The sequence below is a fragment of the Vanacampus margaritifer genome, chromosome 1, assembly GCF_051991255.1.
Source record: "Vanacampus margaritifer isolate UIUO_Vmar chromosome 1, RoL_Vmar_1.0, whole genome shotgun sequence".
NCBI lineage: Eukaryota > Metazoa > Chordata > Actinopteri > Syngnathiformes > Syngnathidae > Vanacampus > Vanacampus margaritifer.
The window spans coordinates 30098356-30113616 of record NC_135432.1 but is presented as its reverse complement, the minus strand read 5'-3'; the positions used below and the strand labels follow the sequence as shown (position 1 = coordinate 30113616).

At 41.5% G+C, this 15261-nt stretch overlaps 1 protein-coding gene across 7 annotated transcripts in view; it reads left to right on the top strand.

Moving 5' to 3' along the window:
* Positions 1-1831: 1831 nt before the first annotated feature.
* The window catches only part of atp2b3b (ATPase plasma membrane Ca2+ transporting 3b), a 62911-nt gene continuing 49481 nt past the window's right edge, over positions 1832-15261 (top strand). For 6 of the 7 annotated variants that reach the window (XM_077546669.1, XM_077546651.1, XM_077546702.1 and 3 more), the window contains exons 1-3: positions 1832-2001; positions 2153-2450; positions 9681-10464. In XM_077546669.1, the coding sequence (XP_077402795.1) occupies positions 10227-10464 (238 nt within the window). In that variant the 5' untranslated portion in view covers positions 1832-2001; positions 2153-2450; positions 9681-10226. The remainder of the gene's footprint in view (positions 2002-2152; positions 2451-9680; positions 10465-15261) is intronic. The other variant, XM_077546661.1, reaches the window with a different exon arrangement.

Here is a 15261-nt window from a genome sequence, read left to right as displayed (position 1 = left end):
GAGTGAGTCAATGTGACTAAAGACCAATCATAAAAAGTCAATGTGACTGCTTTTTGCCCCTGTAGGCCATTAAGAGACAGTGCTGAGCTGACACAGGATTTATTGGCATATTTGACATGAAATGTGTCTGTCAGTGCTGTGGGTGCCGTAATTGCAACTGTGTCGGAATTAAAATGAATATATAAATCACCAGCACTGCTGGCTGCAACATGTGCACATGACCTTACAAGTGGAAAGTCCTAAGGCATTCACTTAAAATAGTTTTGATTTCAAGGGCATTTCTGTTTATGTAACTTAAACCAAGCAGGCATGTCTGTATTGAGGCAAATAAACGATTTGCTCTCACCCCCTCAACACGGGTCCAGTGGAGACCTTTGTTCAAAATTGGCACTGCATGTTGTGCCTCTTTATAAAGTGCCTCTGATTTGCCAAGTCATGATACATCACAATAGTGCAATATGTTCATACCTTTTCATACCTTGTTTGCTCACGCACCGTCGTAGAGTATGTCTAAATATTCTCAGTGTTGTTCACTGTCGTTAAGGTTCTACTGCACTGCATGTGACTTGACCATCACGTGCATTTTTTCATTGTCACATGATTGAGAGGAAAAATGTTGGACTATTTTCCTGTACTTATTTATGGAAATATTGAAACAGATGAGTTCTCATCTGCAATGAAAGCGTTTCAGATATTTCAATATGCCTGTGGGAGATGATGTGATGATAAGAGCAGGGAAAGATCAAATCAGCAACAAAGGTTTTTATAAAGGTGTGTGTGTGTGTGTGTGTGTGTGTGTGTGTGTGTGTGTGTCTGCAGTCCAGAGTAGGATATCTATTTATAAGTTCATCTGATGGATCTATAAATACACGTCTCCGCTTTCTCCTGATTGCATAATAAGTTGTGACAGTATTTAGTTCACTGTAGCAATGCATGTACATTGTTGATGTGGGTGGGTGGGGGTGGGGTGGTGTAATGCATGAAAGGAGTGTTTTTTTTGTTTTTCAGCACTAGCGTGTGCTAGCTTTCAGCACCATGGACAGTGCCTTGGGCCCCTGCTTTGTGTGGTTGCGCTGAGCAGAGGAGGGAGGGGAGAAGTCAGAACCAGTACAGTACATGCAAGATGGACTGCAATCGGACCCCCCCCCCCTACCCCTGATTAAATTAAAAACATAGTTAGCCCAACAGATCCTGTATGTAACAGTGGGGCAAAAATGTCGCTGACTATATTGCTTAAAAGAATGTACAGTGCAAGAAAATGACTTAAAAAAGGTCAACCATGAGCATGAGAAAGAAGAATAACTTGGACTTAAAAACATTCACACTTGGGGCTGACTACACTTTGTTTGGCAGCCTTTTGCATTTGTGTGCGGCATAACAGCTAAATGCTGCTTCATCATGTTTGCTTTGAACACCACAACGCCACTATATGACCCGAGTCTGATGACCTCAGCACCTGACTGGGTTTGTATTCTATTATGCATGTCTTGAATGTATTCAGGATTTTTCAGTATTATTCAGTGAGGTACTCCACTATTGCAAACTGCAACCCATTATATTTTGTATGGGATGTCATTTTTATTTCAGAGTAGGGTTTAAAAACAAAACTGTTATTTAAAATGGATGCATCTCTTTCTTTACAGTCACGGAAGACAATTTGAGGACATGATCCTTTGTTTTGGATGCTCGTGCTGATTTAATTTAAATGTTGATGGCTCTACCGGCAATACCCTTCACTGTGCTGCGGTGTGTCCGCTGTCGTCACCACGCAGAGGAGTGCATGAGGAGGGAGGGAGTGACGTAGGCACCCCCTCCTCCTCCTCTTGCCGGTGGATGCTGCGAGCAGGCTCCTGTGCGCGCGCGGCTCCTCCTCCAGAGATGTCGCAGGAGCATCTCTTGTCAGCGCGCCCTTTCTTTACTTCTTTTCTTTTCTTTGACACTTCACTGCATTGGTCCCCGTCATTTTAATCGTCACCATCAGCAGCAGCAGCATCACAAGCGGTAAGCACCGGCAAATACTGCACCCCTCTCCCCACCCCCACCGCAACAGAGGTAAACCCGGTCTCTCTCTCTCTCTCTCTCTCTCTCTCTCTCTCTCTCTCTCTCTCTCTCTCTCTCTCTCTCTCTCGCTCTCTCTCTCTCCCTCCGTCAGCCGCAGAACTCGGCCGACCCACGGTCAGGTGACAGCGCGGAGTGGAATATTCATCAGCACCGTGCTTGTCTTTCATCCCCTCTCCTCCATCGGACTGTAAGGCTGCAGCAGCCCGCTCACGGTCCTCCTCCTCTTCCGCCACCACAACCCCTCCTCCTCCCGCCCTCCAGTGCATCCTCTCTCATCCGGGCCGGGACATTCTCCGCTCCACGCTCACGCAAGATTAACTGGGGATTGTGGCTCTCCGCCAGCCCGCCCACTGATGCTGATGCTGATGTCCTTGAGCTCGGCCTGCACGGTGAGTGGCGAGTCCGTGCGTGTTGGCGTGCTCGCGTGCATGGCTGCGTGACTCCTATTTACCCCACGCGCGTCTCTTGCTGTGATTGTGGAAGAGCACGCGTGGGGCTTTTTCAAAAGATAGATTTTTAAACGACGTCCGGGCCTGGTGTGTCATCGCGGGCCTTGCGGAGCTACTAGAATAGCCATACAGTCGGGCATACCGTAATACCCTGATAAACAGCGCTATGACATTACGAGAGCGTGTGCGCGGTTGCGGAGCTCCACGCCGTGCACGTCCATCCTTCCTCGGATGGTGGGCGAAGGGCTGCAGTCCAATTGTCACCGAGGGCGACCACCGTAGCTGCACGGGCCTCTGCTGCACTATTCGAGCACGGAGCACCAGCATCCTTCCTTCCTCCGCGTCGTTTTTTTCCGCGGCGCGTCGCACCTGCAGCAGGCACCCACAGGGGTGTCGGTTCGATCCAGTAATGATCTCCAGCCGGAGCCACTTTGTCGCTTGGGCCCGGTAACCTTGCGGTGAGGTGGTGGGGGGCACGGGTTCTGGTTGGATTTGAAGGAGGCGACTGGGAACAGTTCGTGTGCTATGCTTGATATTGTTGCCATGTATGTAGTGAGGCTGATGAAGGGCAGCAGCAGGATGATGATGAGGAGGAGGAGAATGATGCTCAGGCACGTCTGAAGGTGACCAGCAAAGGTCATTTTGTGTTCGAATTGGACCAGTGCTGCACACAAGAGAACAGTGGAGAGCATAAGCAAGTATTATGTGAGTGTGGCTATGAGTGGAGGTGGCTCACAAGGGAGAAAAAACTATCTATCTATCTATCTATCTATCTATCTATCTATCTATCTATCTATCTATCTATCTATCTATCTATCTATCTATCTATCTATCTATCTATCTATCTATCTATCTATCTATCTATCTATCTATCTATCTATCTATCTATCTATCTATCATTCTGTGTGAAGTTCATATCACATATACACAGGGCATGCAGCTCAGCTTTAAAGTTGTGAAGCTAAGAGGTCTGTTTAGGAGCAACACACACAACATCAACAGCTAGAAATTGGGATGTTCGATACCAGTGAGTAGTCACTGATATTGTTATCAAGTAATACCAATACCACTAATCCCCCCCCCCCCAAAAAAAAAACAAAGAAACAAAACAATGACCAATCAATTCCTACATATCCCAATTTTTTTTTTTTGTTAAAATTTCATGAAATTAATGGCAATTGAATTTTCTCTACTTCTAATTTTGAGTTCCTGATCGTAAAACGTCCACAAGAGAGCTGCTAATACTGGTATCAGCTGCCGTCGTGATTACCAATACCTTAAAATAATGCCAAGTTTCGGCCAGATACGATGCCTGATATCGGTATCTCTAGCTAGAAGTATGAAACACACGGAGCTAGCACACATGTTAGTTATGTCACAAGTGCTCAGGTATGTGTGTGTGTGTGTAGCCTGGATTAACCCGTCTGGCACAAACACACAGTCACAGAGCACACATAGGCCTACTGGCCCGGAATTAAATCCCAGGAGGACAATTCCTCTCTCTTAACGGTCAACATTGTAACTGCTGGAAACAAGCATTCATGTCGTGTTATTTGCATGGCAAAGTTCAAATGGAGGATGCACCTAAGGCTGTATAATAAGTAAAAATAACTAGCATAAAAAAATGTTTAATGGTGAAGTCAACCCCCCAAAAAAATTCTTGACAAAAATATGTTCTATGCAGCACCACTAGTCAAAATACGGTATTCTGGTTAATATTGTATTAGTGGAATATGAGTTAAGCAGCAAAATCCAGCAGTTTTGATCAATATCAGAAGGCGGCCATTTTGCCACTTGCTGTCAAGTGAAGATGACATCACAGTTGCGCAGGTATCAGGTAACAATCAATCACAGCTCAATTTCAGAAAACAGGCGAGCTGTGATTGGTCATTGCCTGAGCCCTGAGCAACTGTGATGTCATCTTCAGTTGATAGCAAGTGGCAAAATGGCCGCCCCCGAGATGAATAAAAAACGCTGGATTTTGCTGCATAATTCATATTCCACAAATGTAATATTAATCAGAATGTCATGTTTAGACTAGTGAAGTCACATATATTATTGTCAATAAATGTTTACGGTTAACTTCCCCTTTAAGTAATTAAAACACATTTCTGTATAGAATGTATTGAAGTATTTCAACGAGTACTTTAAAACAAATTCAAATTTGGGAGTGACGTGAAAAAGGACTGTATTGACCTTTTATTTGACCGTTTTCATGTTGAAACATCTCAGCCATGCATGGAAGTCCTCTCCTGCTCTCTCTCTCTGCCTGTCACGCTCTCTTATTTAGAAAGGCCCGCGTTCAAAGACACATTTGTGTGTATATGTGATGACAGACAGAGTGATGACTCCGGGCACGAGTGTGTATATCTGTGATGCATACAGTTGCATAAGTGCCGTGCTTATTTAAGAATAAAGAATGAGCAATGATATCGCGCATGTTTTCTTTAATGCGCGCATACTGGACATGTGCAATTGCGCACGTCAAAGCTCGGAATGAGCCCGGCAGGAAAATGCTGTTGCGGCAGGAGCTCCGTTCTTGTGTGAGCTTCATGAAATCAGACAGAATCAGTGAGTAAGAGACCAGGCTGGGAAGAAAGAATGTGACGGGAGGAGTAAATAAATGATTGCAATGGCAGGAAGCACATAGCTGGGGTGAAAGGAGGAATTCTAATGAAGAGATGAGTCGGCCATGTAGCACGATGCGCATGTATGTGCGTTTGGACGAGCAGGTACTGGAAGAGAGGAAACTTGAAGAAGGAAGCAGGGGTGACTCAGTCATAAACTAACACTCTCAGTCAGGATGGAGGGAAAAACAGGAGGGGGAAGCGATGCATGACGGAGCCCAGGGAGGATGAGGAGCAGAAAGGAGGGAGGAGACAAATAATTCATTAGAAGCTTCAATTGTGTTTTTAAATTATTATTATTATTTTTTAACCCCTTTCATGCTTCTGATGTAAAATATCCTCATCAGAATGGTGTGTGTGTGTCATGTGTGATGCTGACAGTATTCAGCCTCACTAATTGCTCATGTGGGATGAAGCAAGGCTTCGGGATAGTGGAAGAAGCAACGCGAGCTCCCGGGCTGCACGGAACGCTGTTGATGTCGGATTTATTTGAATTAAATCATCTCCAGAGATGGTTTGAAACATGAACGTGAATTCCGCAATTAGGAAATGATGTAGAGTGCGTTCGAAGAGAGCAGCTTGCATCAGAGCGCTTCTCCGTTTTCAAGGCCTCACAAGCTTGTCAAAAGTGGACACACCCTGATGTACACTCGCTCCTTCCGAGTTTCAGAACAAGGGAGACGTGACAGCAACATGGATCCAACAAAGACCAGGGGAAAAAAAAGCAGGGAACTCAATACAAACAAACTGACAGCGAGGTTGAAGGGAGCTGATTGGTTTACGTAAACAAGGAACCGGACTGACGAGAACAGGTGGAAAGTACAAACAAACAAAAAACCCAACGAGCAAGACCGGACATGGTCCACAAGAAACGAGACATAATGTGTGTCATGTAATTAAAAAGACAACAAAACACAGATCATGACCGTCCATTAGGAAACTATATGACAGAAACTGTGCCATGTTCTGTTGGTTGTTGACACACATGGCCACATGTGGCATGTGGAATAGTAGGATGAAAGCAACACAAATAAACAAAAGTCCACATTGCATTTGTTCACTAAAAAATGAAAGTTTATAAATAAATAAATGAATATATATGTATATGTATATATATACAGTATATATATATATATATATATATATATATATATATATATATATATATATATATATATATATAGGGCTAGGCAATAAAGCAAATTAATTCAATTTATTATTTAAAAAATCATATAATAATCATTGAAAATTAACTAAATCGTGAAATTGAGTTTTGTCTTCAGGATTATTAAAAGCTGTTGTTCTTATTTTCTGTTACATCAGAATGCTGAATGGGAGGTTTACAAGACATGTTTTACAATTGCTAACAACTTCTTCATTGTGGCAATTAAGCACAAACTCTGCAGGTTAAGTTTATGTTCAAACTGATTTAGAGTCACTATACATTATTGTTGTCTGAATATTTTGCGCAGGAATTATTTTTGAATTAATGAGACCTTTAAATAAATGTTCTTTGGGTTTATTAGATTAAAATCAATTAAAATTGTAATTGTGCTGAAAGACTGAAAAAAAAATAAGATAATTATTTTTTGGCCAAATCGCCCAGCCCTCGTTCACAAGTACACAAAATTGTTGGTACGCATCCATTTAAGCAAGAAAACTTCACACTGCAAATTGACTTGAAAATGACTCAGATTTCCATTCGTTCATTTTCATTACGTTTGGATTTTTGCATTGCTGCACATGGGTCAGTTTTAAGGTATTTCATTGAGTGGGTTTTTCTTTCTTGCTCTGTGATTGACTGGCGACCAGTCCACGGTGCAATCTGCCTTTCACTCAAAAGTCAGCACTGGTAGGCTCCAGCTCTTTGCAACTCTAAACAGTATGACCTGTATTAAACAATTATGGTCAGGTGTATATTTGAAAAGTGCCAGCTGTTGTTTTGCCACACCAGTGGAAATACATTTAAAATGAAATGAAACAGCATGTGATTGATTGTCAGCTTTAATTTAAAAGAAATATATGAAATGAATTCAGGAATCACAGTATTTTATACAGAGTATGTACCTCAATTTAGGGGCCCAAATGTACCTGTTTTTATACAACTGGTAATTGTAAATCAACCATCAATTTAATATTGTCCATTCATATTTATATCAGTTGTCCTCATTAGGATCACTACTAACTATTCCTGACACCGGCGGATTTTGAGCAAGGGGCTGGGTACACCCTGGATTGGTCTTTATTCAATTACTGGGGACAAACATTCATTCATGGGTTTAGAGATTTCAGTTCACTAACCATTCGCATTACGTATTTGAATGTGGGAGAAAGTCAGGGTACCGCAGGAAAACACGTGCAAGTACTATTCCACCGTGCAGCCTCATTTGAATACTTGGATGAAAATGATTTTCAGCCAGCGAGTTGCTCCCTGTGGATGTGCTTTGCCAGACTGCAGTCATCTTTCGGTGGCTTCTTGTTTGTGCTCTTGCAGCCTGCACGTTCAAAAGTGAAACATACCTTCTTTTGGCTTGAGATCAGGAAAGGTCAGTGAAGAATAGCCCATTTCGTCAGAGATTCTAGACTTGTGCACCTCAGAATTGATCTACTTTTGTCAGAAGCTAAATCGTAAATAAAAAGCAGTAGGCCATCAGCAGCTGTGCTGTACGTGCCCAATGTCATTTCGCTGCTCCATACTTTTACTTTTGTCTTCCTACCGTTGACCACGGGTTCATCTGGCCAAAGAATGTTATTCCATCCATCCATCCATCCATCCATCCATCCATCATCATCCATTCATCCATCCATCTATCCATCCATCATCCATTCATCCATTCATCGATCATCATCCATTCATCCATCCATTCATCCATCCATCCATCATCATCCATTCATCCATCCATCATCCATTCATCCATCCATCATCCACCATCCACGCATCTATCTATCCATCATCATCCATTCATCCATCCATCTAGCTATCCATCCATTCATCCATCCATCCATCATCCATCATCATCCATCCATTCATCCATTCATTCATTCATCCATCCATCCATCCATCATCATCGTCCATTCATCCATCAATGATTCATCCATTCATCCATCATCCATTCATCCACACATCTATCCATCCAGCCATCATCCATTCATCCATCATCATCCATTCAGCCATCCATCCATCCATCATCCATCCATCCATCCATTCATCCATCCATCATCCATGCATCCTTGCATCCATCATCCATCCATCCATCATCCAACCATTATCCATCAATCCATCCATCCATCCATCCATCATCCATCCATGCATCTTTGCATCATTCATCCACCCATCATCCAACCATTATCCATGCATTCATCCATCCATCCATCCATCATCCATTGATTCATCCACCCATCCATCATCCAACCATTATCCATCCATCCATCCATCGATTCATCCACCCATCCATCATCCAACCATTATCCATGCATCCATCCATCCATCCATCATCCATCCATCATTTATGCATGCATCATCCATCAATCATCCATTCATCCACCCATCATCCAACCATTATCCATGCATTCATCCATCCATCCATCCATCCATCCATCCATCGATTCATCCACCCAACCATCATCCAACCATTATCCATGCATCCATCCATCCATCATCCAACCATTATCCATCAATCCAACCATCCATCATCCATCCATGCATCTTTGCATCATTCATCCACCCATCATCCAACCATTATCCATGCATTCATCCATCCATCCATCCATCATCCATTGATTCATCCACCCATCCATCATCCAACCATTATCCATCCATCCATCGATTCATCCACCCATCCATCATCCAACCATTATCCATGCATCCATCCATCCATCATCCATCCATCATTTATGCATGCATCATCCATCAATCATCCATCCATCCATCATCCATCTTTGCATCCATTCATCCACCCATCATCCAACCATTATCCATGCATTCATCCATCCATCCATCCATCCATCCATCGATTCATCCACCCATCCATCATCCAACCATTATCCATGCATCCATCCATCCATCATCCATCCATCATTTATGCATGCATCATCCATCAATCATCCATCCATCCATCATCCATCGATTCATCCACCCATCCATCATCCAACCATTATCCATGCATCCATCCATCCATCCATCCATCCATCCATCATCCATCCATCATTTATGCATGCATCATCCATCAATCATCCATCCATCCATCATCCATCTATCAACTATAAGATTTGCAATATTGTCTAAGAAGTCCACATTTTCAGGTCTATATTTCATTTGAGAAGACTATTTCAAATGTGTTTAATCAATGTTCCATAGAGGAATAGTTGAGTGTGAAGCTTCACTGCTTTCATTCACTCTTGGGTGCTCTGTTCAGAAATGTTGGAAGTTCCAGTGGGGAGCTCTAAAACCAAATGTATGACAAGCTGCTCATTTGAATCTTAATTAGATGCACTGATTCTTTGTGCGCACTCATGATCATGTTTGCTTCTTCTTGTCTTGCAGGTTACTGTAGAGCAGCAGTAGCTACGACCTACCTCACATCTGCACCCGTTTCCTTTCTCCGATTGATCATCTTACTTTGGTCATTGGCCCCTCTCTCCATCTTTCAGTCACCCCCACCCTCATATGCGTCAGCCGGCCCGCCCGTCCATGGACTGGCTGTGAACCCTGGAGGGAGGGACACCGGAGAGACGAAGGCCAAGAAAGCTGGATTCGTTTAGATACCGCGCTTCTCAAGTGCTCCTGCGCACTCTTCTTCACCCCCCTCACCCTCCTCCTCCAGTGATGGAGAAGTGAAGGAGCAGCGGAAGGCTAGGCTGAGACACTGAGGAGAAAAACAACACAATCAGCGCCCCTTGATTCAACAAAAGGCCATTGAAGCGTATGAGAATCATTATACAATTTTGAATAAGAAATCAAGGAAGGCGTGCGACGGGCTGTTGAACACATGAGCAAGCTGTCAGCGAGCACACGAGCGGGCCACTGAGCTGAGGACAGACAAGGGAGGAGGAGGGGAAGGACGAACACAACACAAATCAACCTCGTGTCATGTCAACAACAGCGACAATGGGCGAAATGGCAAACAGCGCAGTGGAATTTTACCCCAAAGCGACCCGGGGAGGAGGAAGGGAAGACGGGAGCCGCGGAGGCGGAGACTTTGGGGTCACGTTGAAGGAGCTGAGGGAGCTGATGGAGCTCAGGGGGGGCGAGGCCCTGCAGAAGATCCAAGACAGCTACGGAGACACAGACGGGCTCTGCCAGAGACTAAAATCCAGCACTAGTAATGGTGAGTAGGCACAGAGCACACATGGTTGGTGGATGAAATAAAAAGCAAAGCTCACAGATGGAATGGGGACATGAATGGATGAATGTTTGACATGCATGTTTTTGGAATGTGGGAGAAAGTTGGTTTACATGGAGGAAACCTGCACAAACGCTAACCGCTAACCGCTAACCGCTAACCACTGTGCTGCTCACTGAATCCTTAGCCAAAAAAAGAAGGACATTCTGCTAGAAGCACTTCAGATTTCCACAACACCTTCAAATTGAAGCCATTCAAATTTTGGTGAGACTCTAAGGTTAAGGTTCAGATGTTAGAATTTATGTTCAGTCCATGCAACATCAATGGAACTAGTGCCATTCCACTTGGTACTTGTAGAATTGCTAGCAAATCTGAGGCCAAGTACACACATGAAGTTAATTGGGCTGTTTTTGTCCCACTTTTGTCCTATCTGGATGGAAGATGTCAAATGTCCCGCTTATGTCCCATAAAATTGTCCTTCTGTCCGAGGTGTGTTACTAGTGTATTTGTCCCGGTAAGAGGGTCCGAAATAGGTTAGGCCAGAGGTGGGCATCGAGGGCCGCAGGTTTTGCGTGTTGCCCTTCTCCAACACAGCTGATATATGATCAGCTCATCAGCAAGCTCTGCATAAGCCTGATAACGATCCTGTTGATTGGAATCAGCTTGTGTTGGAAGTGAGAAACCTCCAAAACCTGCAGGCCCTCGAGGACCGAGATTGCCCACCTCTGGGTTAGGCAAACAATCTTAAATACAGTATTAAATGTACATATTTATGAACAAAAATTTGGATGTGTGTGGTCAAAGATGGCTATTCTCAATTCCGTGGACTGTGACGTGAAAGGAAGGTAGCCAATCAAAGAAGCACGCTAAAGAACAATGAAGAGGCAGTAAATAAAACTAAATCTGTGCTACCTAATATTGCTTTTTGTCTAAAAGTGGGTTTCCCAGGCAACAAGTATTTTCCAAAGCAAGTCCTATTTTGATGACGTCACCATTTTACAACACTCCTGCCTGCGGTCTTCCACGGCAGTGGTTCCTAAACCTTTTTTCAGTGACGTTTCCCTGTGAAATATTTTTTTCAGACAAGTACCACCTAACCAGGGCAAAGCATTTCTAGTTGAAAGAAAAGGGGGAAAATGTGCTGTGTCATCATTGTCTGATTTATTAAACTTTGGAACTTTGTATTTACGTGGTCTCTCTTGAACTATTTGGAAATAAAAAGATAACTAAAAAAGAAAGAAATAATTGAACTATCAAGTTCTCCTTTGAGATAATATAAAGCTCTGTTATAAAAAAATGTTTAATTGAATTGAAAAAAAAATTCAAGTAATTGAGAGGTCATTCTAGCTTACTGAATATAAAATTCATTTTATGAACTTGCATTTTTCTGAAATATTTACATATACTGCACTTTTTCAATTATTTTAAAATCTCACGTACTCCCTGGAGTGCCTTCACGTGCCCACAGGGGTTCTACGGAAAAGACTTGAGTAACTTTGGCATATATCTTGAAGTGTCTGTTCTTCTTTGATTTTGTGAGATCACGTGTACACTACAAAAACTGAAATCTTAAGTAAGATATAATTTCTTATATCTCTATCTCTTTCACCTAAATTTGCTTATTTTTGCTTGACAAGTTCTTTTCACTTTTTTTTTTGACAAAATCATTGTGCTTATTTTAAGATACATATTACTTAATTATCTTATTTGATCAAGCAGTCTTGGGATTGAGTGTTAACAGCCAGTTTTAAGTACTGTGAGTTTTAAAACAAGCATTTTCCACATTTTAAGATGGCTAACCAACATCAAAGGCCCTGCACAGGCGTTTCATGAGTTTTCTTATTTTAAGATTTTGCATAATCTATTAATAAGATAAATGGAAAAAAAGATAAGTGTGAAAATAGTTAGACAAAAGTTAAATATAGCACTTCATTGTAAGCATTTTTTTCTTTAAAATCAATTTGTGGTTTCGTTATATATACACTAAACTCATTTTTTTCATTGTTCAGTGGTGTCTATCTTCAGATTGGGAGGTTGTGGGTTCAATCCCTGTTTGGGTCATGCCAAATATAAAAAAAAAGAAAAAGGGACCTTGTGTACGTCCATGCTTGACACTGAGGCCAAGTTGGCCAAATCATTGTTAGTGTATTTTAATCAATATTATTATTATTTATTTAGTCAATATTACTTGTTTTTGTCTAAAAATACTATTTTCAAGACCACTGGGGTTGATATGGGCGTAGTACTTTCTTATTTTGGGCATAGTATTTTCTTATTTTTCATACTCTTACAGGTAAATTTAAGTACAATTTTCTTGTTCTGTTGGCAGATAATTTTGCTTATTTGAAGTAATAATTTTCTTATTTTACTATGTTTTTTTCTTAAAATTTTTACTGTCCTTTTTGCAGTGTGGCCACGTGAGATTTCTGGCTTGGATGACTTTGTTTTGAGAGCGATTGTAGGACACAATCTTCTTGCGTGTAGTGTTGACATAATTGGAATAACCGTTCTATGAGTAGATTCTGTCCAGATAAAAATAATTTAAACATTTTGAAAAACTGAAGAAAAAAACCCCACATTGTGAATGGAAAAACCTAAAATAATCAAACCTCATCATCACGCTGACAGATTGTAATCCAGAAAGCGGATTTATCTGAGTTAGGTGCACACAGGACATGCTGGGTGCATTGACTGATGAATGGATGAAAGGATTTTACTAATGGAAAGCTGATCAACCAAATCAATACATGGATGAGTGAGAGTGTGCGGGGAAGAAGCGCTGGTGCTTGGATTTCACACCTGCCTTTGTTGGAGGATATTATTGTGGGAAATTGCACTTTTGTGCTCTTAACATTGATTCATCTTGTGATGCTCAAACATTAATTTAGACTATGACAAACTTGTATGTTGCTTTTCTAAATTGATCGGCTATTTCATTTATATTAAAGCACAAATATTGACAAATGGTTTGCAGGAGTAGTTTTGGGCATTTTAGTGCATTTCAGCTCATTCAGAATGCATTTGCACACTTGTAACCTCAAACATGAGTGTGGTACGCCTACACTTTTTCAACCGGTTTGTGGCCTAGCAACACAACAGCACAGAAATGTTAACTTGGAAAGTCAGCAAGAGAGAAGCACAAATCAAATGTGAGCTCAAGAGGCTGTATCAAGGCTAGTAAGTGTGTGGCCTATGTGGCCCAATTTGTTCTACTAGTTGAGATGTTGATTTATGGGTTACAACAAAAAAGTATGTCTCTGTTCATTAATTCGTTCCACCAAGCGTTTACATGAGCTTATGTGTTACTTTCTTAATGTTCACCTTGTAGTTGCTTGCTTCTGTAATAAGAGAGTGGCTCAAACTACTCAGGACAAATTCTTGGTATGTTCTGATCAAGTTTTCTGTATTGTATATCTTTATTTTTTATTTTTTACATTAATTGTATTTTTGCCTAAAATTGGTTAATAATATAATTTAAAAAAAACTTTTGATTTATTTTTATTCATTTGTCTTATAAGTTTGTGCTGAAAGATTGATGACAAAGATGTCATGGAAAGCATGCTAGAACTTCTGAGCTTGAAATTTGATTAATCAGAGGCACTTTAAATGAAGTATGTGTTTAAACATGAGGCAGAATGTGATTCGCTCACTCCGAACACAGCTTCATCCACAGTTACCTCCAGCTACTGTATAAGAGGGTGTGCACACTTGTGCAATGACAGGATCTCCGTTTTTTTTTTACTTCCCCACTCGAAAAGTTTTCATTGTTACTATTATTTTTTAAACTGGGTTCTGCAGGTTATAGGTTAGCTTGACGGTGGGATTTTTTTTTTCTTGGTCTTATTCTTTTATATCACAAAAACCTTTCATTTGAACAGGGGTGTGTAGACTTTTATATCCATCATATCATTTGATCTAATGCACACTGTATCAAATATTTGGCAAGAATAGTAATGTTTGCTTTTGATTGACACTGTGAGAGGTATTCATTTATCAACTATTTATTGTTGTTTTTTGCACTGCATACACCACATTATATTTAGAGCTGTGTCCAATATTTTCATTCTGCCATGCTATGCTAATTCAGGCAACCAAAAATATTAGTAGCAACACTCGGTATGATGCAATGCAATACTACAACCATGATTATACAGATACTGCTAAATGAATACCTCTCTGACAGTGTCGTTCCAAGCTGAGCATTGTTATCTGTTGAGAGGCAGTTTATTTGATACAGATCTTGTTGTGGTCATAATGTTGTGTCCGGGTAATGCATTTGTGTATCTGTCTATGCAGTGCATTCAGCGCCGGTTTGACCTGGTTGTAGTATCCAATTAACAACACTCAACAGAGACTTACAGTAACTTACTGTAATTCAATACATTCTCTCTGTCACTCTGTCGGTCTGTTTCTCTCTCTCCCTTCCTTCGCACACACACACACACACACACACACACGCACACACACACACACACACACACACACACACACACGCACACACACACACACACAAATCCACTGTCCACATCTGGGAAACACTCCTTGTACACGCCCAAACATAGTTTGCTTCCTTCAATGCGCTTTCTTATTTTGTATTTTTTGTCCTCTGGTGTGACAAAGCAGCCAAATCCCTCCATCCATTTTCTTTACCGCATTCGGGTCACGGGTGAGTTGGATCCTATCCCATCTGACTTTGGGTCCACTGCAGTGCACATTTAGATAAACAAGCATCAAGTGAAGTCTTTGATCAACCTGAAGTCGGGTAAAGCTTTAGCACTCTTC